Here is a 27,698-nt window from a genome sequence, read left to right on the forward strand (position 1 = left end):
CTGCCACCATCACCCTCTACTTCTGATCAAATCTAGTGAGTCTGCAGGGAGCCAACTTCCCTCGCTCGGGAGAGACAATGGGTGGGATGGAAGCAGCACAAACTTCTGACTCACAGACTTAGATTTAAATTTTGGGAGAATTAAGTTGCTTCTTATCTTTAGTCCATTTATCCATAAAGTAGGAATAGTAATTATCTCACAGGTTAGTGGTAAGGATTAAATAAGATAAAAAGTAACTAGTACTATAGGCATTGTGCATGTGTGCATATGTCAGTAAATGAATACTATGTTGTAGTAGCTTAAATATACTTCTGCTTACAAACCAAATTTACTTTCTGTATAAACTCTATGTGTCCATTAGTAGCATATCTGAGGATCTTAAGAGATGCTGCATTTGTGATGTTGACAATTAGGAGTGATAATAAAATTGGTGTAGTAATGATTATCAGAAAACTATTCAAAAACATTTTCAAAGGTTTTACATATAAAGTATGGTAGTTATAAGGGTCAAGTGTTGGTGGAGCTAGGAAAACAATTTGTCCTTGCTGTTAAATTTGTTTAAGTGTATAGGTAATAATATCAAGAATCAACATGGAGTGAATCTAAACAGCAAAATAGTAGCTTTCATATACTGTTATGTTATGTAACTAACATCTCTTCTATTATACCAGTGAGAAGAAGCTCATTACAGATGCCCTCAATAAAAATCAGTTTCTGAAGAGACTGGATCCTCAGCAGATCAAAGACATGGTGGAATGCATGTATGGGAGAAACTACCAGCAGGGGAGTTACATCATTAAGCAAGGAGAACCAGGAAACCATATCTTTGTGCTAGCAGGTGAGTTTCACAAATTATGCAATTATCATATAACAGATATTTACCCTATTGTCTTATGACGTTGTGCAAATATTTATAAAAAGGCAAAAGTGGTTGTTCTATTTGTAGAAAACATAACAGATCAGGCTCATGAAATAGTAACATTGTTGATGTGATCATGATGATAATATTTACTGATTGCTTCCTGTATGTCAGACATTCTTATTCAGCACTTAACAGAGTTATCTCATTTCATCTTCCCACCAACTCTGTTAGGCAAATACTGTTATGTCCATGTCACTAATGTGGACTATGTCACGGAGAGCTTAAGTAGAGTGGTGGAGGTAGAATGCAAATTTAGGCAATCTGACTCAAGATTCTACACTTTTAATCACAGTGCCACTCAACAACTACAAAAAGGTGTTTCTATTCAAAATACTGCTGCTTATATTCACATTTTAAAGTTGATAAAACAGGGAAAAAAAGTTATTTTCATGGTTCTGTAAAATATTATGGTCATGTACTAAAGATTTCAAAAGAAAATTTAGGTATATTTAACCAACAGGTAAGCCAAATGAAATGCCTTAAGATTAAAACTGGTGTATTTAGAACTATTTAAATGGTTTCCTCTATATATGGTCACTTGAACATGTTTATGTAAATGCTGAGTAGATTTTAATGATTAGATGGACAAAGGATTTTTTTCTCAAAACATATCAAATATATGAGTCTTATACTAGTACTCTAATAAATGCTCTGAGATATAGAAGCAAGAAATTATCAGAACAGAGCTTACGGTTATTGAATACCTTGTCAACAACTCTTTGAGTTTTAGGGTAAAAGGGTACGCTGTCTTACCAGCTGGAGTGGTGACCTCAGATGTGCTGTGGCATTCTATTTTGCATTACAGTTCCTGGAAATCTAAGCCATGCTTTTATGACTCTTGTTTCATTGGGGTCTTAGTTGTAGGCAGAATTTGCCTATCCAAACAAACTAATAAACATGTTTTATTCTATTTATAGTATATAAAAGATTGTTTTCTTATACTTTGACTCTTTAAACATGCTACTTTCATAATTATTGGTGTTTATTTGCCATAAACATCTTTGTAGGCACCCTTACAATTATATAGTCATTCCTAAGAAAAAGTCATTCATTTATTCTACCCAAGAAGTGAGTTATAGTCTCAATTTAGACAGCTTAAATTATTTCTAAAACTAAAAATTTCAAGTTTTTAGGAACAGGTGATCCAGAGCAATTTTCCCCTTTTTCAACTTTTCTCTTGGTCATTTCACTTCTATTTTATCAACACTGGCAAGCAAAGATAGGTCATTAAGTCAACAAATATTTACGGATCGTGCCAGAAAGGATTAGAAACCCATGTCAGTCCATCTTGTTCCTTGCTAATAACTCTGATAAAGGCTTGGAGAGAGAAGAGTTAGAACAGAAGTCAGCATCAATACAGCCACTGAAATCAGGGCTACAACATACATGGAAAAGAAAATTGGATAGTTTCTTATTTGAATTAATTATGATTTATCTAAAGACTGAATTTCCTGATTTGACTGATTGAGCAAATTAATTTGTTAATTAAAAATCTCCCTTTTATAAAATATAATATTGAAGATCAAAAATGGTAAAAGCATATTTAGCTTGAACTTTTGATTCCATATAATTCTTCAGTATTGTTCAAGTCTCATAAGGCATAACCAGTTAGGAAAAAGAAGCCTCAAAATGCATTAAAATTCATGATATCAACTCAACAGTACCACTAAATTGTTTCAATTGAACAGAATTTAGCTGTAATGAGAAATTATTAAATTATATATCATATCTGTAGGAGTTGGAGCCAAAACAGTTTGTTTCTTACTAGAATATAAGTTCCATCGGAATAGTATCTTTTGTTTTTTTTCCTCTGTGTCTCTGACACTTGGACCAGTTCCTGGCACAATGTAGCTACTCAGATTAGATTTGGTGAATGAATGGCCAGACAGAGCTGTTTAGTGGTAAATTAGGCATAGGAAACACTAATTCTTCAAGGGCAGGAAAATAACCTACCATTTTTCTTCCTCTAGGAATATGTCTTTTTTGAATATGACTTTTATTAGGTAGGGTTTTATTTGCATTTATCGGAAGGGAAAGGAAAAGACAATTGCAGGGCATAAGAACTGTGAGGAGTCAAATGATTTCACTCATCTGTAGAGTATAAGAAGAAAGAAAAAACTGAAGGAACCAAACAGCAGCAGACTCACAGAACCCAAGAATGGACTAACAGTTACCAAAGGGAGAGGGGCTGGGGAGGATGGGTGGGAAGGGAGAGATAAGAGGGGTGGAAAGAAAGAGGGCATTAGGATTAGCATGTAAAATGTGCGTGTGGGGCATGGGGAGGGCTGTGCAAGACAGAGAAGACACGTAGTGATTCTACAGCATCTTACTACATTGATGGACAGTGACTGTAATTGGGTATGTGGGAGTGACTTGATAATGGGGGGAGTCTAGTAAACATAATGTTGCTCATGTAATTGTCAATTAATGATAACAACAAAAAAAGAATTGTGCGAGGTTGCCTGAAGTGCTGCCTCTCCCTTCCCCAACCTTTGCCTTGATGAAAACTAGTGTCAAGCACGCTTCTTCTTTGTCTTTTTTACAAGACTTTTCATTTTTTAGAGTAGTTTTAGATTTACAACACATATGAGCAGAAGATACAGAGACTGCCCATATCCCCGCCCCTACACATCCATAGCCTTCCCCATCAACACTATCACTCATCATAATTGTCCTTTTTTTTAATTCAAGGATGAACCTATATCAACATATCATCACACAAAGTTCAGAGTTTACATGAGAGTTAACCCTTGGTGTTGTACATTCTATGGGTTCACACAAGTGTATAGTGACATAGTGACTTATGTCCATAATTATAATGTCATTGAGAGTATTTTCACTGCTTTAAAAATTCTCCAGGCTCTGCCTGTTCATCTGCCCCCATCCTAGCCCTGGAAACTGCTAACTAATCTTGTTATTTTCCCCCCAGTTTTCCCTTTTCCAGAATGTCTAATAGTTGGAATCATATAGTACGTATGTAGCCTTTTCAGATTGGCTTCTTTCACTTAGCATACGCACTTTCATTTCCCCATGTCTTGTCATGGTTTGATGGCTCACATCTTTTTAGTACTGAATGATACTCCACTGTCTGGGTGTATCGTAGTTTATTTATCCATCTATCCACTGAAAGGTATCTTGGTCATTCCCAAGTTTAGCAGTTATGAACAAGGCTTCTGTAAGCATCTGTGTTCAGGTTTTTGTGTGGATCTGTTTTTAACTCCTTTGAGTGAATACTAAGGAGAGCAATGGCTAGATTGTGCAGTAAGAGTATATTTAATTTTGTAAGTAATTGAGAAACTGTCTTCCAAAGTAGCTGTACTATTTTTCACTCTTACCAGCAGTGTATGAGAGTTCCTGTTGCTTCAAATCTTTGCCAACATTTGGTGTAGTCAGTGTTCCAGATTTTGGCCCTTCTAATAGGTGTGTAGCAGTATCTCATTATTGTTTTAATTTGCATTTCCCTGGTAACATATAAGTAGAGCATCTTTGCACATGCTTATTTTCCATCTCTGTATCTTCTTCCATGAGTGTCTGTTTAGGTCTTTGGCCCCTTTCTTAACTGAATTGTTTTCCTATTGTTATGTTTTAAGAGTTCTTTGTATATTTTGTAAAACAGTCCTTTATGAGGTATGTCTTTTGCAAAAATATTTTCTCCCTGTCTATGGCTTGTCTTCTAATTCTCTTGATATTGTCTTTATTAATCACTTATTCTAGAGACTTCTCTTTAATTCACTTCAGTGAATGACAGGCTAGACAGCAACAGAGACATGGTGAACTAATGTACCCAATGTCACACAGCCAAAGAGTAGTCAGGGCCAGGCAGTCTAACTCCAGGGCCAGTGTACTCCTCAGTCATGACAAGTCAGTCCTCCTGTCAGTGTGCACAGCCGTGCTGTGTTCTCAAGACGTACACTGATTGTTGTGTTCTTTGTTTTATGAGCTAGATTTTTCATGGGGTAGAAAGAATTTTAAATTAAACACTTGCCATCCATTGCTTCAGGGAAAGAACTTTATAACAATGATAATAATGTTAACAATAGTTGACACTTACATTGAATTTACTATGTGCTAGCCGTTGTTTTAAGTTCCCTACCTACATTCACTTACTCAATTCTCACAACTGTATGAGGTGAATATCATTATTATCATCCCCATTATCCACAAGGAACCGCAGGCAGAGCGAATAACCCTGTTGAAGTGACCCAGCTAAGAGTAAGTGGCAGAACTGCATTCAGTCTGCACTCTTAACCACTGTGTCAGAATGAAATCATAAGAAATCTTACCTGTACACTTTTTTAAATTAATTAATTAATTAATTTATTTATTTATTTTTAATTTATGGAATCCAGGAGGATTTTGATTGTGTTTTTTTAAAATTCCACTTAGAGGGCCGACTAGAGGTGTTCCAAGGGGAGAAACTGCTGTCATCCATCCCCATGTGGACCACGTTTGGGGAACTAGCCATTTTATACAACTGTACAAGAACAGCCTCCGTGAAAGGTAACAGGAGGCGAAATGCTGTATTTTTGAATTGTGACACAATGTTAAAGACAATCTGAGTCGCTATTGCATTCTGAGTCTTTTTGTCTCCCATTGTGCCTCATGTGCTCTTATTAATAGGAATGCTCTGCTTATAAAGGAATCATATTGAAGCACTTGTCTAAATAACTCAAGCTTACAAGAACCTTTCCATCAGATACCTGTGTATAAAATATTAAAATGGCTTTAAACTGAATGATTCCAATGCTTGCTTTAATTACCACTTCAATTTTTTACTGTCAACACCTGATTTGGTTTATTCAGAATGCTTGATTTCCATTCCGTATGAGGTTCTGACCATATTGTAAATCAGAAAAATTATAACAAAAGAAAGTGGATAAATATCAAAAGGGATATTAATTAATGAGTTTTCATGAATGACTTTTGGTATTAGTTTAATTGCTTTTCCTTCAGGTTCCTGTTTTTATTGACTTAATTCATGGTAGTCTCGAGTTTTCTTCTGAATTAAATAGATGTGATATTTGGTGTTTCTCAGCACTTCGGACTGGGTTCTGTGTCTCAGCACTGTTGAGGTATTTGTAGAGTTGCAGATTCCAGGGCTTTACTCCAAACCTGAACCAGGATCTCTGGCTATGAGGCCCTGGGATCTGTGTTTTTAACAAGAATGTCAAGATGATTCCAGTTTTCTTTGAAGTTTAGTAAATCAGAACTTTGGATTTTGATCTATTTTGTAGACTCTCATTACCCCTTAAAAAATAAAATCTTACAATCATAATTTCACATAGATTATGCAGAATTGCTATTTCGGCTCTTCTTTTTAGATTTTAGTCTTGTTTTCAATGTCTTTCCTATAAAAAAAACTGTCTCAAAAACTGTTTTACTTGTCTTTGAAAATGACTTGTATACATTTTATACTAAAGTAACCATAGAGATCCCTAAAATTTATTGGCTGTCATTAGCAACAATGTCTAAACAACATAAAAAGACATGAAAATACCCTCACACACAAAGAAATCTTTAACTTGCAATTATCTTCTTGTGAATTCTTCATTCTCTGAATTAGCTACAGGCTGGCTGGCTTTCTTCTGTACAGCAGCACAAATCTGAAATACATCCTGATGATGCAGAGTGCAATTAAGAATTGCAAACTAATTTTAATACCATCTTAAGCAAAACACAATTACAAAGGAAATCTTTTGCTTCCATGGTTCATTTCAAAGTCAAAAATGATTTCATAAAATTACTCACTATTTTCATTTTTATTGTTATTTCCTTCCATTTCCATGTTGAAAAATAATGCATTTTCCAAGAAATATTGTTTTATGAGAATATATGAAAAGTTTATTGATTAACATTTTGGAATGTTTTCTTAATGTTTGGGCTACACAATATTTTATTATTTTCTGGATTTTTCTAAAGCTATTACCAATGTTAAAACTTGGGCACTAGATCGAGAGGTATTCCAGAATATAATGAGAAGGACAGCTCAAGCTAGAGATGAACAGTACAGAAACTTCCTCAGAAGGTAAGAATAACACATTGACAAAAGAGCAGAAGATGAGTTGTAGCCATCTTGTGGATATGTCAGTCTTATCAGAATAATTATTCTACTATAGCTTCTCTTGTTTAAACATTTTCCACATGATTAAACCAAAGGGACAGTAGTATTCCCTTGCAGAAAATGCCGTAATACATAAAAAAATTATATTTAATTCCAATTAGCCTTGTGCAGTGATTTATTTCTTTCAGTAATTTTGCCCTTGTATTGATGGAGCCATTGTATACAGTATAGAAAAATGTGCAAAAAAAAATCCTAAAATGTGCACCTGGTTTGCTCAGTTAACTTTGAAAAACTGTATTTTGGAAATAGATAACAGAAGATAATCTTCCTAATAATGCTTTGCTTAGAATAATATTAAAATTAACTTATCCTCCTATCCTCACTTGTTTTTCTTGGGACATTCTTTTTCTCATTTGCATAGCCACACCATCTTCCAAATTACTATTATTTATAGCAAATTAACTTACCAAAAATGTTACCAGGCTTGCTATGATGATACAAACCCTTGGAACACAGTCATTTTGTGAAGTGTTCTGTACCAACAACTTGGGTGCATAAATATACAGAGAAACAAATACATATGTAACTGGAAAAGGCAGTTACACATACAAAAATTTTTTTCTTTAAGAATATAAGTTCCTCATTTAAACTATGTCTGTGTCTTATTGTAGGTGTTTTGGCAATCTCTGCAGCTGTAATAATACATGCTATAATAAATGTTACCTATGATAATTGGTAATATAATAAAGTATCCTGCAATTTCCAAAAATAAATTCTAAGTTCTTTTTAAGTATAGTGATTTTTGTCTTGCATAAGTAGTCTGCAAAGCCAATGATTTTAGGGCTGTACAGTGCCTAGCATATGGCAAGGGCTCAATAAATATTGAATGAGTGCATTGCTAATCACTCGAACATTGTAGGTGTTAAGGTGTCTCAATCAGAATCCTGCTAATTTCCTTTCCAAGAGAAAATAGTGGCTCCTGGCAGAGTGCTGCAATAGTAATAAGCAAGTCCCTTACCAATATGCCAACCAAAGCCTTAGCCATCATGTTATGGGTGTACCTGAGTGTAGGTGATCTCAAAATACAACTAAGCAACACAAGTCAGCATTGAAAGCTAATGAATCATACTCATAACAGGGGCCAAAAAGGGATAAATAAACCAGTACCTGTGGGTCACAATTGAATATCTGAGATAAAACCTTAACCACTAGGCATAGCAATTTATTCCCTTAGAGTTTAGTGTGTTCTGGCTTAGTGAAAGATGCTTGGAGAATTTGCTACTACATACATAACTTTTTCCTTTTTTCTTTCTTTCTTTCCTGTTGTTATCTCATTTCTGCATTCATTCAACAAACACTTATGGCCAGGTCCTCAACACTAATGATTCTGTAGTGAACCAGATAAACCTGATCTCTGCCTTCATAAAGGGGAAACAGATAAAGATATTTTTCTCATATCAATTTCCTCACCAATACCCTAAGGTGATAGGTTCACAGGAGAAAATGTTCACTAATATTATAGATCCCAGTTTGAACCAGAAGTAAAACTGTCATGATGGGCATGTGTTGATCCATGGCAAGTTCTGGTTACCCTTTACCTTTCCTCAATAGGGAGATTAGAGAAATGCAATTCTCTTTATTTTATAATATACAGTTAGCTTTATCTTTTTCCACTTACATCTTTTTATTATGAATTATGTAATGTATACAGAAGATATATAGTATATATAATATATGTAAGTTACATATATAAGTATATATATGTAAGTTATAAAATGTAATTACAAAATGAGCATCATCAAGCCACTGCCCAACCTTCAAAGTAGAAAGTAATGTTGTTGCCCTCATGTCATTTCCCAGCTTCCTGTCCCCCTCTCTTTGGGGTAGTCTGTATTCTGAATTTAGTAATCATTTCTTGGTATTCTTTAGTATTTTGCCTTTAACTTAATTTAGCCTATTTTTTTTAATGTCATAAAAATGGTGTTTTTGTGACTTGATTTTTTTACTTAGTAATTTTTGTTAATGATCATCCACTTGGCTAGTTTAGTCATTTCTCCTGTCAGGGAGTTCTGTCACGTGGCTATGACAGCACATTTATCTGTTCTCCCTTTGGGATGTGTTTTGCAATTACAAACTATTCTGATACAAACATTGTTATACATGTCTCCTGGCCCCATACCTTCATTCCCATGCATGTGTGCAAGGGTCAGTCTAAAGCTGTCTTTTAAAAAATCAGATCCAATTATGTATTTCTGGAGTACAATCATTTTTTCCTCAAAGGCATCAAATTGTAGATGATAAGAAAGAGTATTTATCTTACAGAAATTATATCAACAGTCCTGAGCGAAAATGGGTAAAGTAGAAGGGAAATGTCTCTAAGGAACAATTTAATCATATTGATTGGTTAATCATACTGAGTGGAATTTCTGAGTTTTTTTTTTCAAATAATCAGTTTCAGTATTCTGTTTCATTTTCTGTATATTATTATTATCTCTAAAAATGTTACTATTACATGCCTCTGGCTACCATTAATTTTAAAGGTCAGCACAGTATGACTAATAATCAAAGATCATTTCCATGCTAATTCCCACATGCCCCTGTGGATTCAGTCTTTAAATTGCAAGAATTTAGATGAAAATCCAGTCCTCTCCAGGAAGCAGAACTCCTCACCTGTGCTAATAAAAGAGATATTGCAATGTGGAGAGAAATATATTTCTGGATATGAAAACTGACAACAAAAACAAAATATTTTTTCCCCAAACAGACAAAATTTGATTTTTTTCCCTTTATGGTTTTTTACTATCTTTATTTACTTGCCTATGATAAATGTCTATGATTATATAATTTCAGTGTATTTGAAATACAATTACTTATGTGTGACATATTTGAAGACTTACTTTTGAAAAATTTGAATATTATTTTTTTAAATGCATGTAAAGATTTTTGAATCTACATAAAGATGTGTATTTGTAGTTTGATTCAGGAAGATAATTAAATAAAGATTTCTTTTTAATTTTGAAGTGTATCCTTGCTGAAGAATTTACCTGAAGATAAATTAACCAAGATCATTGACTGCTTGGAAGTGGTAAGAAATTTTAACAGAAAAAATACATTTCATTAAAAGTTAGTGTAGTCTATTTGTTATTAGTAATGTAAATGAATAAAAAGAAAAAGATGGTAGATCACTAGTCTATAGAGACCAGGAGGCTTTTCCTATTGTGAAAAACCTTAGGCCAACTCACCCTGAATTAAGAGGCTCAGATGGTTGAGGCAACTCTTCTGAAATGTGTAAAAGGAAATTGGATTTGCATGTGTTAAGCGACATTTGATTTACATATTTTAATCTTTTTAGTATATTTTATAAAACTAATCTGCTTTACTCAAGAGGCATTTGATTTTCGGCAATTAACATCACAATCCCTTACAGAGTTTTCATTATATAAAGAAATCACTGATGCATAATTAGGTAATGGGGTAAAGTGTGGATTGGAGCTTTTGGTTGCAGGTTTCTGAATCAGGCAACACTCCATACTTGAAAACTCTAGGCCATGAAAAGATGTTTTAAAAAAACCACACTTAAGAAGCACTTTACCTATTTTAACATCTAGGGGCAAATGGCATATTGGAATGTGTACAGAAGTCATAATTAAGGCATCATGCAGATGGTTGGTTGTAGTCCAAGACTAGTCAAGTCTGTCCGTGAATAATGCTTTTACGAAATGTACCTTGGATTCTAATGAGATGTGTTATATGAAAACCTCTTCAGATTTCAGAGATTAAAAATCAAAGCAAATAGCATCTCTCTAATTTATTTGGGGGCCGATTTCATTGAAGCCAGGATGGTTTTTATGGAATTTAAAGGAGGTAAGGCATAGTAAAGGAGTCACATGTAGACTTGAAGCTTTTATAAAGCTGTTCTCAGTGGGAGACATACAATGCCTGCAAGACCGATTGCTGACAGATTCATGCCTCTGTCAATCACAATATACAGTGTAAACTAATATCTGTTGAGAAAGGAGCCCTGACCATTTTATCCTTAAGTGTAAGTGACACCAGTAATGTTTCCATTTACAATTCATGGAACCCATCCAGCCGTTTATCAAGGACAGGCTACGACGACACAGTGCCTGGCCTTGTGTCCTCAGAGCACTCAGATATGAAGTAATTTTCAAGAGGACTGACTGCCCTGCATCTCAGGATTTTCCCAATGTAACATAACCCAATCACAGATGTTACAAATTAATAATTCATCCTAATTTCTGAGAGTGTGTATTTTTTTTTAAAGCTGGAGAAGCTCTATATACATACATAACTATATATATATATATATAGTTAACCAAGGAAATGTGTTTTTAATATAATACTAATAGAGTAGATTTACCAGAGGGGAATTCCATGCTGACAGCAAATATTAAAATTTAGTATCATTAAAAATAAATGGTAAATTGGACATATTTATAGCAGTCATAGGCAATAACTACGGACTGTATAGATGGGGGCCCAAACCCAGTGTTAATTAACACACAATTCAAATTGGAAAGTCTCATCTTTTAAAACATGCTAGAAAAGCTTTTTTATTTCTCAGCATTTACAGACAGCAGCACAGTTTATAAAGGGCTCTTTATTCATACCTGGTAAACAAATGTGTCTCTATAATGTGTGAAAATTCTCAGATGCAGAAGTGATTAATAAGGGAGTAATGGGATCTATTTAGTGCTAAGAAAAGCACATAATTTACCAGTATAGTTTGGACTAATGACCCACCGCCAAGGTCCTGACAGCAGCCAATTACTGCTGCATCAGAGTTAGGCCAGAGGGCCTGCTGAGGTCCAGGGCCAGCTGTCCCTCCCACAGACCGGTTCCCTAATCTTTGAGAAAAACAGGTTGAATCTGGCATGTTGTTTAGTAGTTGATTTGGGAGGTTTTTATTTTTGTGTGGTGGGGTGGGGAGGGGGATTGGAATTACCCATCACTAAATGGTTTGATGTGTTAAGACTGACTGGTGAACTTCTAGACCAAATGGCCCCGATTGTGCAGTGTTCCAGGAGCATTTGTTGCTGTAGCCTAAGTCACCCAGAACATTCAATTCTAGAGGCAGACTTTGCCTTTGAGGCCTCTTGTATTCTGATGGGAAAAGGGGAGTGGTACCAACAGACTCACTGGTGTGCTTTAAGAGTTAACTAATGTACATCATACAGCATGATACAGATTGCAAATGTAATGTAACTATTAGTGATAATGAAAATAATAATGTGACTTGTGTGCCTGGCAGTTGTGCATTATGGAAGAGAAGAATAAGAGGAGTTTCTGGTCCCTTGTGCAGTGATCAATCCAGGAAGCATGGGATTAAACTGTGTGATTAATGGAAAAGTCACCTAACGCTTTGGCGTTTGACCCAGTGACCCTCTGCACTGCAGCCTAGACATGCCACCTTTCGTGAAACTGGAGGTGGGGGTGGGTGGTGTGAAATGTCCTGCCCTTACTCACATCACCTGTAGTGCTGCTTAAAAGGTAGAGTCCCAGGTACTGCCACTTATTACTGAATCAGAAAGGGGTAGGGGACCAGAAATCCACATTTTAACATTTTAACTATGTGATTCTTATGCTTATTAAAGTTTGAGAAGCACTAGTTTAAAGTTATGTATATACCCAGCCAACTTGAGTACAAAGTTACATGATGCAAGGAAGTTGTGCACGTGCATATGTGTGTGTGTGTGTGTGTGTGTGTGTGTGTGTGTGTGTGTGTGTGTGTGATACATCTGATTGTGTATCATCAATACTTCTTTGTAATGAAGATTGCTAGCCACACATTAAAGACTCTAAGGATGTCATCGGCTTCTTTCTTTGTCTTGTCCTCTATCATCTTGTTTTTTTCTTCTGGTTTTATGTGTTCTGTTTACAGACACTCAGCCTCTGTCTAGCATTTTGCTGGATATCACAGAATAAGCATTTTCTTTACAGTGAAGAACTTTCCATCTTTAGCTGCTGCTGTTTGTATAGTTTTCTTCTGACCTCTTCCCCTCAGTCTTCCCTGAAACTGATTTCCTTATTTTTCACTAAGTAACTACTCAGGGTTTCTAGACATCTTCTTTTAGCTAATTTTTTCCAGACTGTGGGTCACAGCTTAGATCATGAGACTGTTTTAAAAATCAGAGTAGGAAGTATAAGCATTCCTTAAATGTGTTTCAGTTTTTTATAAATGTCTTTCTGTGTGCATGCTTGCGTGTCTGTATTTGGGTGCGCATGTAAAATGTATTTCTTACTGTAAGTCAGAGTAAAAAAATGCTTAAAAACCATTGCTCCACAAGTAGGGTCTAGGGCTTCTTTGTCCTCTAAGGGACCCCTTTGCAATGTAACCACAGGACAATAACCACATTGTTTGCATTTCTCTTTTTGGGCTTGGGGACCATGCGGGCTAGACGGGCCACACTCGCCAGTTGACAAACATCGGCCAGTCTAGCGTCATGGCCAGTGCTCACCACTATATATTTTTGGTCTGACCTACATCCACAGCCTTTTCTGATCTATGAAGTTACTGTCAACATCCTGGGAGGTATTATTTATCTTCCTCCCATGGTTTTGGGTGACAAAGAATCATTCCTGGGAAAAGTACCACTAGGAAGCTTGCCCCTTAAGAAACAACAAAGCTCTTTCTCAGTGTTCCTTTCTAGCTTCCTTTCAACATATCTGACTGACAGAAATTAGAGCCGCACAACTGCATACACCAAAGGCTGTACAATAACTGAAGAACAGCCTGCCAACTCTTCAGACATTCCCCATGTTCCTTCTGCTCCTTGTAGGTAATGGGACTGAGATGGGGACAAGTGAGACTAAAGAGCAGACTGCCACAGGAACACCTAACATGACATCACTGTTGTAGAAAGGAGAACTGAGTGGTGGATACACAATGAAGACACCCAGACTGTGGTGGTGTGCTCAGTTACTGCCAAGGGCCAAAGTCGTCTCAACCGTAAAATTGAGCTTGTATGTAGTGAAGTTTTGTGATAAAGCTAAACTGACATGGAATAAAGAGTCAGAGCAAGCAAACTGGTACAAAACCCTCAAAATAGGAGGCGGAGCCAACATGGCAGTGTGAGTAGGACAGTGGGAATCTCCTCCCAAAAACATATATATTTTTGAAAATACAACAAATACAACTAATCCTAAAAGAGAGACCAGAAGACACAGGACAACAGCCAGACTACATCCACACGTGTGAGAGCCCAGCGCCTGGTGAAAAGGGTAAGATACAAGCCCCTGCCCAGCGGGACCCGAGCACACCTCCCGCCAGCTCCCAGCGGGAGGAGAGAAGTTGGAGTGGGAGGGAGAGGGAGCCCAGGACTGCTGAACACCCAGCCCCAGACATCCACACCAGAGCGCAGACACAGTGCATGCGTGGGATCCTGGATGCTAGGGAAACAGGGCAGCAGGACCGGTGAGTGGGTCCTGAAGCTGATGCCCCTGTGACAAAGAAGAGCTAGTGCTTTTTGAAACTCTTAAAGGGACAGGGATGCAACAGCTGGATGGAAACAACACAGGTCACAGTCCAGTAGACGGAAATTACAGGGAAACAGCTCTGAGACCCCTCACGGAGGTAAACAGTCAAACAGTCCCCCGAACATTACCCCACAGGGGTGAGGCGAAAGCAGAGAAGCAGCCTGAGGCAGGCCCCGCCCTCAGAAAGGGAGCTTCTCCATACTGGCCGGGCAAGACACAAAGACCCAGTCTACACGCAATTACCCAACACAAGCCACTAGGGGTCGCAGTTCTCCCAGTAAAGAAAGGCCAGTAGCAAGTGGAAAGTTTGGCCCCCCGCCAGCTGACAGTCAATAGAACCTATCAACATGAAAAGGCAAAAAAATATGATCCAGACAAGACTAACCCAGACAGCTTAAGCATCTGCTACATCTTCCCCTGAGAAGGAACCTGGGAGATAGATTTAACCAGTCTTCCTGAAAAAGAATTCAAAACAAAAGTCATATCCATGCTGATGGACTTGCAGAGAAATATACAAGAACTAAGAAAGGAGAATACAGAAATAAAACAAGCTCTGGAAGGACTTCAAAACAGAATGGACGAGATGCAAGAGACCATTAATGGACTAGAAAACAGAGAACAGGAACGCAGAGAAGCTGATGCAGAGAGCGATAAAAGGATCTCCAGGAATGAAAGAATTCTAAGAGAGCTGAGTGACCAATCGAAATGGAACAATATCCACATTATAGGGGTACCAGAAGAAGAAGAGAGAGAAAAAGGGATAGAAAGTGTCTTTGAACAATATCCGCATTATAGGGGTACCAGAAGAAGAAGAGAGAGAAAAAGGGATAGAAAGTGTCTTTGAAGAAATAATTGCTGAAAACTTCCACAAACTAGGGGAGGAAATGGCCTCTCAGACCACAGAGGTACACAGAACTCCCATGACAAGGGATCCAAGGATGGCAACACCAAGACACATAATAATTAAAATGGCAAAGATCAAAGACAAGGACAAAGTATTAAAGGCAGCCAGAGAGAAAAAAAAGGTTACCTACAAAGGAAAACCCATCAGGCTATCATCAGACTTCTCAACAGAAACTCTACAGGCCAGAAGAGAATGGCATGATATACTTTATGCAATAAAATAGAAGGGCCTCAAACCAAGACTACTGTATCCAGCACGATTATCATTTAAACATGAAGGAGGGAATAAACAATTCCCAGACAAGCAAAAGTTGAGGGAATTTGCCTCCCACAAACCACCTCTACAGGGCACCTTACAGGGACTGCTCTAGATGGGAGCACGCCTAAAAAGAGCACAGAAAAAAACACCCAACATATGAAGAAGGGAGGAGGAGGAATAAGAAGGAGAGAAATAAAGAATCATCAGACCGTGTTTATAATAGCTCAACAAGCGAGTTAAGTTAGACAGTAAGATAGTAAAGAAGCTAACCCTGAACCTTTGATAAACACAAACTTAAAGCCTGCAATGGCAGTAAGTACATACCTTTCAATAATAACCCTAAATGTAAATGGACTGAATGCACCAATCAAAAGACACAGAGTAATAGAATGGATAAACAAGCAAGATCCACCCATATGCTGCTTACAAGAGACTCACCTTAAACCCAAAGACATGCACAGACTTAAAGTCAAGGGATGGAAAAAGATATTTCATGCAAACAACAGAGAGAAAAAAGCAGGTGTTGCAATTCTAGTATCAGACAAAACAGACTTCAAAATAAAGTAACAAAAGATAAAGAAGGACATTACATAATGATAAAGGGCTCAGTCCAACAAGAGGATATAACCATTATAAATATATATGCACCCAATACAGGAGCACCAGCATATCTGAAACAAATACTAACAGAACTAAAGGAGGAAATAGAATGCAATGCATTCATTCTGGGAGACTTCAACACACCACTCACTCCAAAAGACAGATCCACCAGACAGAAAACAAGTAAGGACACAGAGGCACTGAACAACACACTAGAACAGATGGACCTAACAGACATCTACAGAACTCTACATCCAAAAGCAACAGGATACACATTCTTCTCAAGTGCACATGGAACATTTCTCCAGAATAGACCACATACTAGGACACAAAAAGAGCCTCAGTAAATTCCAAAAGACTGAAATCCTACCAACCAACTTTTCAGACCACAAAGGTATAAAACTAGAAATAAACTGTACAAAGAAAGCAAAAAGGCTCACAAACACATGGAGGCTTAACAACACGCTCCTACATAATCAATGGATCAATGACCAAATAAAAATGGAGATCCAGCAATATATGGAAACAAACGACAACAACAACACAAAGCCCCAACTACTGTGGGATACAGCAAAAGCAGTCTTAAGAGGAAAGTATATAGCAATCCAGGCATATTTAAAGAAGGAAGAACAATCCCAAATGAATGGCCTAATGTCAAAATTATCGAAATTGGAAAAAGAAGAACAAATGAGGCCTAAGGTCAGCAGAAGGAGGGACATAATAAAGATCAGAGAAGAAATAAATAAAATTGAGAAGAATAAAACAATAACAAAAATCAATGAAACCAAGAGCTGGTTCTTCAAGAAAATAAACAAAATAGATAGGCCTCTAGCCAGACTTATTAAGAGGAAAAGAAAGTCAATACAAATCTACAGAATCAGAAACGAGAAAGGAAAAATCACGATGGACCCCACAGAAATACAAATAATTGTTAGAGAGTACTATGAAAACCTATATGCTAACAAGCTGGGAAACCTAGGAGAAATGGATAACTTCCTAGAACAATACAGCCTTCCAAGACTGACCCGGAAAGAAACAGAAAATCTAAACAGACCAATTACCAGAAACGAAATTGAAGCGGTAATCAAAAAACTACCAAAGAACAAAACCCCCAGGCCAGATGGATTCACCTCGGAATTTTATCAGACATACAGGGAAGACATAATACCCATTCTCCTTAAAGTTTTCCAAAAAATAGAAGAGGAGGGAATACTCCCAAACTCATTCTATGAAGCCAACATCACCCTAATACCAAAACCAGGCAAAGACCCCACCAAAAAAGAAAACTACAGACCAATATCTCTGATGAACGTAGATGCAAAAATACTCAACAAAATATTAGCAAACCAAATTCAAAAATACATCAAAAGGATCGTACACCATGACCAAGTGGAATTCATCCCAGGGATGCAAGGATGGTACAACATTCGAAAATCCATCAACATCATCCACCACATCAACAAAAAGAAGGACAAAAACCACATGATCATCTCCATAGATGCTGAAAAAGCATTCAACAAAATTCAACATCCATTCATGATAAAAACTCTCAGCAAAATGGGAATAGAGGGCAAGTACCTCAACATAATAAAGGCCATATATGATAAACCCACAGCCAACATTATACTGAACAGCGAGAAGCTGAAAGCTTTTCCTCTGAGATGGGGAACTAGACAGGGATGCCCACTCTCCCCGCTGTTATTTAACATAGTACTGGAGGTCCTAGCCATGGTAATCAGACAAAACAAAGAAATACAAGGAATCCAGATTGGTAAAGAAGAAGTTAAACTGTCACTATTTGCAGATGACATGATACTGTACATAAAAACCCTAAAGACTCCACCCCAAAACTACTAGAACTGATATCGGAATACAGCAACATTGCAGGATACAAAATTAACACACAGAAATCTGTCACTTTCCTATACACTAACAAAGAACCAACAGAAAGAGAAATCAGGAAAACAATTCCATTCACAATAGCATCAAAAAGAATAAAATACCTAGGAATAAACCTAACCAAAGAAGTGAAAGACTTATACTCTGAAAACTACAAGTCACTCTTAAGAGAAATTAAAGGGGACACTAGCAAATGGAAACTCTTCCCATGCTCGTGGCTAGGAAGAATTAATACCATCAAAATGGCCATCCTGCCCAAAGCAATATACAGATTTGATGCAATCCCTATCAAACTACCAGCAACATTCTTCAATGAACTGGAACAAATAATTCAAAAATTCATATGGAAACACCAAAGACCCCAAATAGCCAAAGCAATCCTGAAAAAGAAGAATAAAGTAGGGGGGATCTCACTCCCCAACTTCAAGCTCTACTATAAAGGCATAGTAATCAAGACAATTTGGTACTGGCAGAAGAACAGAGCCACAAACCATTGGAACAGACTAGAGACTCCAGACATTAACCCAGACATATATGGTCAATTAATATTTGATAAAGGAGCCATGGACATACAATGGCAAAATGACAGTCTCTTCAACAGATGGTGCTGGCAAAACTGGACAGCTACATGTAAGAGAATGAAACTGGATCACTGTCTAACCCCATACACAAAAGTAAACTCAAAATGGATCAAAGACCTGAATGTAAGTCATGAAACCATTAAACATAGGAAAAAAACATAGGCAAAAACCTCTTAGACATAAACATGAGTGACCTCTTCTTGAACATATCTCCCCGGGCAAGGAAAACAACAGCAAAAATGAACAAGTGGGACTATATCAAGCTGAAAATCTTCTGTACAGCAAAAGACACCATCAATAGAACAAAAAGGAACCCTGCAATATGGGAGAATATATTCATAAATGACAGATCCGATAAAGGCTTGACATCCAAAATATATAAAGAGCTCACACACCTCAAAAAAAAGAAAGCAAATAATCCAATTAAAAAATGGGCAGAGGAGCTGAACAGACAGTTCACCAAAGAAGAAATTCAGATGGCCAACAGACACATGAAAAGATGCTCCACATCGCTAATTATCAGAGAAATGCAAATTAAAACTACAATGAGGTATCACCTCACACCAGTAAGGATAGCTGCCATCCAAAAGACAAACAACAACAAATGTTGGCAAGACTGTGGAGAAAGGGGAACCCTCCTACACTGCTGGTGGGAATGTAAATTAGTTCAACCATTGTGGAAAGCAGTATGGAAGTTCATCAAAATGCTCAAAACAGACTTACTATTTGACCCAGGAATTCCACTCCTAGGAATTTACCCTAAGAATGCAGCAATCAAGTTTGAGAAAGACAGATGCACCCCTATGTTTATCGCAGCACTATTTACAATAGCCAAGAATTGGAAGCAACCTAAATGTCCATCGATAGATGAATTTATAAAGAAGATGTGGTACATATACACAATGGAATACTACTCAGCCATAAGAATAGGGCAAATCCTACCATTCGCAGCAACATGGATGGAGCTGGAGGGTATTATGCTCAGTGAAATAAGCCAAGCGGAGAAAGAGAAATACCAAATGATTTCACTTATCTGTGGAGTATAAGAACAAAGGAAAACCTGAAGGAACAAAACAGCAGCAGAATCACAGAACCCAAGAATGGACTAACAGGTACCAAAGGGAAAGGGACTGGGGAGGATGGGTGGGTAGGGAGGTATAAGAGGCGGGGAAGATGAAGAAGGAGGGTATTAAGATTAGCATGCATAGGAGGGGTGGGATAAAGGGGAGGGCTGTACAATACAGAGAAGACAAGTAGTGATTCTACAACATTTTGCTATGCTGATCCACAGTGACTGTAAAGGGGTTTATAGCGGGGACCTGGTATAGGGGAGAGCCTAGTAAACATAATATTCTTCATTTAAGTGTAGATTACTGATAACAAAAAAAAAGAAAGAAAGAAAAGGGGGATTACTCCCTGATAGGATAAAACTAACTGTAAATCAACGATTAATGCATGCTTTAAATATCCTTAATTTTTATCACTTAAAGGGTGTCAGATGATTGACTATGGAGGTACATTTTTCTGATAATATTCCTTTCTCTTAAAAAAAAACAACAACCAGTTCCTGTGTGGTGACCTCCAATGAGTTCTACACAATGGTATAAAGGGCATATCAAAGTGTGGGCAAAGGGTCTGTTTGTGTTTATACAGAGGATCAAAGCCTAATTTGGCTACCCAGAAAATGAACTAAGATACGATATGAAGAAGAACTTCCAACATCAGTACTCTCTGGAAGACTCATACCAGAAGATGATCATCAAAAAACCTCAACAAAGATCCAGGCGCTGCTACAGCTGTAGTTGCATTCATCCCACTGGTTCCTGGACTTGCCATGGGAGTGAAGAAGGAGATATCTAAGCTGGTCTGTGCATACAGTAAAACAACAAATTTGACTGGATCTGTACTGTTGGAACTCAACCAAGAATTAGGAGAAGTGCAAGTTGTAGCGCTCCAAAATCTTACAACTACAGACTATCTATTGTTAAAAGAGCATATGGGATGTGAACAGATCCCAGGAATGGGTTGTTTTAATTTGTCTGATTTCTCTCAGACTGTTCAAGTACAGTTGGATAATATCCATCATATCATAGATAAATTTTCACAAATGCCTAGGATGCTTAACTGGTTTTCTTGGTTTTACTGGAGATGGCTGGTAATTATAGGTCTGCTTTGGTTATGTAACTGTATTCCTATTATTTTAATGTGTGTGTGCAATTTAATTAGTAGCTTAAAACCTATACATGCTTAAGTTACTCTACAAGAAGATATGTCAAAGAAATAATCAATCTTCCCATGTTTTCTTCCGCCTGCTACTTCTATAGCTTTTCTTTTTCCTTCCTAATTACAACCCTTAAATAGAATTCGTGCCTCATATCAAATTTACCGAGTATTATAATTCCTCCAAGTGGTAAAGATACCTCAAGACAAATGCTGGGCATAGAAGCCACAGGGCATAAATCTGCAAAGAAGTAAAAAGCTAACCTTTTCAAACAATATTGCCTCTCCTTCACTTACCAACTTTACATTTCCCTGTCTGGCCCCGGAAGATGACTGGTTAGCCAGAGACAGGTAAGATTCCTCAAGGGAGGAACAACCTAAGACAGGCACAGTTAGTCGCAGGGGGGCCATCAGGTGAGAAATTGGGGATCAACAGAGGTGAGGCTTAGAACCTCACCCCTCCTGTTTTGAGAGAAATCTTCTGCATCCGTTGATGTTTTATTGCCCTTGTCTAGCTTAGATTAACACATAGTCTACAGGCACACACCTGATCATCTACATTTGCTCTCTTATAACACTAAACTATGTTTTCTACCTTTATCTTGCATCTACCTACCACCTCAGCATCTTATTAAAAATAATAATAATAATAATAATAATAATAATAATAATAATAATAATAATAATAAAGGGAGAAATGTGGGATCCACATATAAATCAAGTATAAAAATCAAACGAATATTCATATTTGACCTGATTGTTTATAGTTCATAATGTGTAATCAAAACCGAAAGTTTCTGTGATGACTGCCCTTGTACTGTTCACCATGTAAGAACTTATTCACTATGTAAGAATTTGTTCACCATGTAAGAACTTGTTCATTATGCTTCAGAAGATTGGAGACTGACGAAAATTAGGCTTGGGGTGGATTAATGATTGTACATTGAGCATTGACTCCCCTATACAGAATTTTATTGTTGTTAACAACCATTTCATCAATAAATATGAGAGATGCCCTCTCAAAAAATAAAAAATAAAAAATAAAAAAATAAAGGGCTTCTTCTAGGGCTAAAAATTAAAAAAACCCTCAAAATATCATTTTTCAACTAAAACAGAAGTATGTCTCTTGCTCACATACCAGTCCAGGGAGGATGGGCCAGATGGCTGCACTGAGTCATTCAGGAGCCCAGTTGATGGCTGTGCTGACCTTTCAACATGCCGCCTCTCCCACGGTGTCTCTGGGCCATTACAGATGGGGGAAGGTATGAAGACGTTTGCCTGAAATGGTGCATGCCCCTGGCACGGAGGTGGCACACATCTCTTCCGCTCAGATCCTTCAATCACCTGGCTGCAGCTAACAGCAGCAACAGCCACATATTACTGTGGGAAATTCTGATGAACAGTTCATGGACCCTTTCACAGGAATTAACAGCCACCAGGGGCCTGGTGCATACCCAGATATGCTATCTTACTTGGTCCTGGAACATTAAATGTGGTAGACAAGATCATCTTAATTTTATAGAAAAGGAAACTAAAGTCCAGAAGGTATAAGTAACAGCTAAGCAATCAATTATCATCCTTCTCCTTAACATGGCAATCGCTAATTGAGTAATTACTATGTTCCAGGTGCTTTTTGACCCACATAAAAAGGATTGTCTTAAATTGATTCATTGTGATAGCCAGAATGGATCCCCCAAAAAGTCCAGTCCCTAATCCCTGGAATTTGGGAATATGTTGTTCCATGACAAACGGGACTTTGCATATGTGTTCAGATTCAGGAACTTATTTTAGGGACTTTATCCTGGATTATTGAGGTGGGATGAAAATAATTACATAAGCCCTTAAAAGCAGAGAATTTTCTCTGGCCTGAGTCAAATGCACCAGAAGTTTCCAGGTCAGAGTGATTCCAAGTGTAAGAATTCAACATGCCATGCTGGTTCTGAAGCATAGCTTTATGCAAGGACTGGAGAGCGCTAAGGGGCAGCCCCTGGAACTGGGACCTTACCTATCCTATAACTGAAGTCTGTCAACAACCTGATGAAGCTTGAAAGTGGATTTTTCCTGGAGCCTCCAGAAAGGAACACAGGCAGCCCTACTGACACAGTGAAAGACCCTATGCAAAGAAATCCAGTTGAGCCACACTGTGTCCCGACTCTCTGACCCACAGAAACAATGAGATAGTAAAATGGGTGTTGTTTTAAGGGAGCAAGTGGTGGTTATTTGTTAACGGCAGCAATACAACACTAATGTGTTTCTCTTCTCTCAATCTCTGAGGGTAAGTGTTCTTATCTGAACTTTATAGATTGATGAAAGTAAAATTCAAAGCAGAAGTAAAATTTGAATGTAGACCTGTTTGGCTTCAAAGCACTTTTTCCCCTAAAATATTATGCTTCCAGGAAATGCTGAAATGCCTTGTAAAATATACACAGTGCTATGTAAATAAGAGGTATACCTATTCGTATCAAAATGTACAAAATATTAGTATAGGAGTGATATTTATTCCATTAGTGTAAAAAAGGTTTTAAGGGCAAATGACCAAAAAAGATACTGAAATAGAGCAGGCAAAAAAGTAGTCTTGTTTGAATTTATTTTCAAGTCCAAAAAAAAGAAAAGAGAGAGCTATTATGTTGTTATGGCTTTTTAAGAAATTAAACAAGTGCATTTTTCTTTGTATAAATAATTAAGAGACCCATTTCAATTCCATGCCTTTGAGACAACATCAAATTCAAGCAAAGTAAGGGTGGACAGTTTAATCCATCTTTTGTTTTCTAAGAGACTGAATTGCTCTTTTGGTCTGACAGGTGAATCAATTACTCTTTCCTGCCCAAGAATTCTCTTATTACACATATATTAGGGAAACAAAGAAATAAGTGACAATCTGTGATTTCATGTGGTTAAACCTATGGAAGAACAGAGTTTACATGTAAAATTTCAATCTTTTATGAACATAAATCTTTGAAAAGAATCCATATGAAAGAGCTACCTACTGTGTATGTAGAATTTCCCCATCTGTTGTTTTTCAAGGGATGAGAAATTGAGGTTGGTATTCCCACTATCCACTGGGGTTATTTTCAATTTATTAGATAGTCACTTGTTCTTTTTCTGAACTCTAGGCTGAGTTTCAGACTGTTGCAGATCACTGGGGTTTACATTTACATTACGTAGGCAGAAGCCTGCCTGTGGATCAGGGACTGTTACCTTGCTTATAGTTTTCTTCATGTCTTCAGTTTCCGTGCCTGAAACTCAGCACTGCAGAGGGTTTTTCTTCTGTGAAAGATAAACATAAATGCAGATGATAAAGCAAAAGTCTCCTTATTTTTCACAGCTTATGACTGCAATGTTTAAAAAGATTACAGTTAAAATCAACAAAAAATAAAACAGGTGGGGAATGCTCATTTCAAAGACACCAGGAGTTCTAGCTCATTTATGTCTACATCTGTAGGTCTCCCCTGGATTTGACTTTTATTTTTCTCTCATCCCAATAGGAATACTATGACAAAGGAGATTACATTATTAGAGAGGGAGAGGAAGGAAGTACCTTTTTCATTTTAGCAAAAGGAAAGGTAAGTATTGATTAAAGCCTACTTAAAGTAAATCAAAATGTCTTTTCAAATCGGCTCGCCATCAGTACAGCAGTGCTCCACATTGTAGCCAAAATCCTCTGCATTAAATGGGTCAAGGAGCATCTGCACAGAGGAGCAGAGTTTGGTCTGTGCACTGGGTTTGGGCTGCAGGAGACTTGTGATGGGTTCCAGCTGAGACAGTGACTTCTTGTGCTCTTAGGCAGGTCACGTGACTGTATTTGGATCTAGGTTCATTGTGAATAAAGTAACTGGATTATTTCTAAATTCCCTTTTAGCTAGGAGTGTGATTCTCAGTCAGCCCAAGGACAAGATTAGGGCTGGATCATTTCCCCATCCAACAGATAGGGCAAGCAGCAGGTGGAGAAAGCTGAATTCAGCCACTGAGGACTACAGTGATCAGGCATCAAGCTGTAGAATAACATGGTTTAGAACTTCAATTCATATACAATAGTTCGCTTTGATTTAGACTAACATACACAATAGGTCTTTTTCTTTACCTAGGTATGGAGTAGATAATAAGTTGCCAGGTGTTTCTATGTTGACACTTGAGAGTGTTCCTCAAAGATAAAAAGCATTTGTGAAATATTGAAGGAAAGAGTCAAATCTTGAGCACCTGCGTCTATAAACTGTTGGATTTTTACAAATGTTCTTTCTTCTATGAAAGAGTTTATCATCAGAGATGTAGGCACTGCCCTTCGATAAACTGGTTTGTAGTTGAACTACGAACTGGGCCTCCAGTGAAGGAAAAAACAAAATAGTCTCAAACCTCAGAAATTCTTCAGTACTCAGAACCTGTCATTTTCTTCCATCCTGTATCCCTTGCCTTGAAAGAATTCTGGCTAATGAAGAAATTGCACAGATTATTTTAAAAAGTTTTTAATTCATTGTGACTTCCATAAATGCTGATCAGAATTTCTAATCAGAATGAAACATCCTTTGTTACCACATTGAATTGGAATAATTCTAGCCACAAACAGAGAATACTGAAATTTATGTTTAGCTCTGCTATGGGAGTTCTTAAGTCTTCCTGGGCCATGGATCACATCAAAACACCCATAAAACTTGTGGACCCTCCCCATAAGCACATTTTGCATTCAGTTTTAGAGAGTACATAGGATTCAACAAGTGAATCGGGGATACCAGATTCAGAACCTCTGACACTCAACCTTATTCTTGGTTAATTTATCAGCTCTACTTGGCTTTTAGAAATGCAGGTTCCCATAGGACAAAATAGTATATTTGAAATTCCTACTTGAAGCTTAGGTTTTTTGAGGTATGGGTTTATTATTTGTTTTGAGTACCCCTAGGAAGGACTCACTGGATTCATGTAAAAAATTTCTAACTTTGGGAAGTGGGGTTTGAATGGAGAATCTTCCTCTTACAGAGAGTAGAATCAATTGATAGTGTTATATCACAGGATTTCTCAGTCCATCCAAATAAGCTGGCTATAGTTAGATTGTCCTAACTACTGCAAAAATTAAAGGCTTGGCTTTTTCTTTTTTCCTCCAAGTTTATGTAGATCTAGAGGGTCTGGTTGAATTGCTGTGTGTTCAAATTATCCTTTTTTTCCTTCTCTCTCTCTTTTTAAATTGTTTTTGACATCATTTAGGTAAAAGTCACTCAGAGTACAGAGGGCCATGAACAACCACAACTGATAAAAACACTGCAGAAAGGAGATTACTTTGGAGAAAAAGCTCTTATCAGGTGAATCTGTGAATTTATACACCATACTTAAATAATTCTTTGATAGTTTTGCATGTGCAACTACTTATTTAAAGTTGTCAAACTGGCCTACCAAATTAGTGGCAGCTATTATCTAGGAATTAAACAAAAATTTTAAACTGACTTCTAAAAACTTCCATTGTTATGCAGGAAATAAGTACAGGAAATAAATTGGGAAGTCAAGTTTGTTAGGGAAAAAAATTGTCGTATTAGAGTTTTTAGTTTAAAAGAAAAAGAGATTAAGGTTGTAAAAATTGTAATTTTCCTTTGGGAATGAGTTTTATATATCCAAGGTTTGAAATTTTGTCATTTTCCCCTTTCTAAAAAAGTTACCAAATAATGACTTTACATATTTTGTGTGTCCTTAAATCACTATGCCAAAAGTAATATTTTAAAAAATTTTATCAGCTCATTTTGCAAGTTCTAGAAATAACTCAAAATAGTATATTTGAAATTCCTACTTGAAGCTTAGGATTTTTGAGGTATGGGTTTATTATTTACTGTTGCTCTAACTTATGGAAGAAATGTTTGAGAAGATTAATCAAATGCCTTGGGAAACTGTACTTCCTGGAATTCAGAAAACAACCTCAAGTCTGAAGAAATACATTTTCGTAAATATAAATAATTTTATAAAAGATCAGCTTACGGTATTGAACAACACACAATTTTTTGGAGTAATATATGCTTTTAAATGAATACTTGAAATTAGCTGACACTTTTTTATTAGTGTAGTAATTTTTTATTTTTATGTAGTAATCTTTTTTTAAAATTTATACCTATGAAAATGAGTGGTATTTCTGTTCATTTTTTTCCATTTTAATTTTTGTCTGTGAAGCCCCAGTTCTGCTGATTTGTATGTTAGGATCACAGTAAGTACAGAGCAAAGAGTAAGTGTTCATAAATTACATGAAGACAAATATGATTATTTAAAAAATCATAAAACCCCTTTTTTTTAAAGAAAATTAAACTACTTAAACTTAGTAAGTTATGACTATTTTGTAAACAATCTAAAAATGTAATTTAAGTAGTTACATTTTTCTTTTCAATTTTCTAGCTGGTGAACTTGTTTCAATAACAGGGAAAATGTCCTTTTTTGTATGTTTATTATGACAGAATATGAATACATTCATGTAATATAATCACATAACACTATTATTTAAGACTGTAATGTATTTGTTCTTAGTAGTAACAGATTATTTTTCCCATACATCCAAGCAAGACAGCTAAAATTCAAAAGTTTGGAGAATTTTGTAAATGCACTATCGAGTCAAAATAGCTCTTGAAAGGAAATACTCTGTCTGGTTTTGCTGGTTCTGAAATAATTTATACTGTATGTTGCAGCTAGCCAATTATAGCACCTTCCCATAAGAAACATGGGAATTTAGATTCAATTTAGATACTCAGCTCCCCCCTGCATTTGAAAGCATAAAGCTAAAATCAATAAGAAGGA

The 27,698-nt window shown here is 36.8% G+C and overlaps 1 protein-coding gene across 2 annotated transcripts in view; it reads left to right on the plus strand.

The window, feature by feature from the left end:
- The window catches only part of PRKG2 (protein kinase cGMP-dependent 2), a 107,462-nt gene that overhangs the window by 29,392 nt on the left and 50,372 nt on the right, over nt 1-27,698 (plus strand). For both annotated transcript variants that reach the window (XM_017659516.3, XM_037007320.2), the window contains exons 3-8: nt 672-838; nt 5,309-5,422; nt 6,842-6,947; nt 10,005-10,068; nt 24,428-24,505; nt 26,136-26,230. In XM_017659516.3, the coding sequence (XP_017515005.1) occupies nt 672-838; nt 5,309-5,422; nt 6,842-6,947; nt 10,005-10,068; nt 24,428-24,505; nt 26,136-26,230 (624 nt within the window). The remainder of the gene's footprint in view (nt 1-671; nt 839-5,308; nt 5,423-6,841; nt 6,948-10,004; nt 10,069-24,427; nt 24,506-26,135; nt 26,231-27,698) is intronic.

This window comes from Manis javanica, chromosome 5 (assembly GCF_040802235.1).
Source record: "Manis javanica isolate MJ-LG chromosome 5, MJ_LKY, whole genome shotgun sequence".
In the NCBI taxonomy this organism is placed as follows: Eukaryota; Metazoa; Chordata; class Mammalia; order Pholidota; family Manidae; genus Manis; species Manis javanica.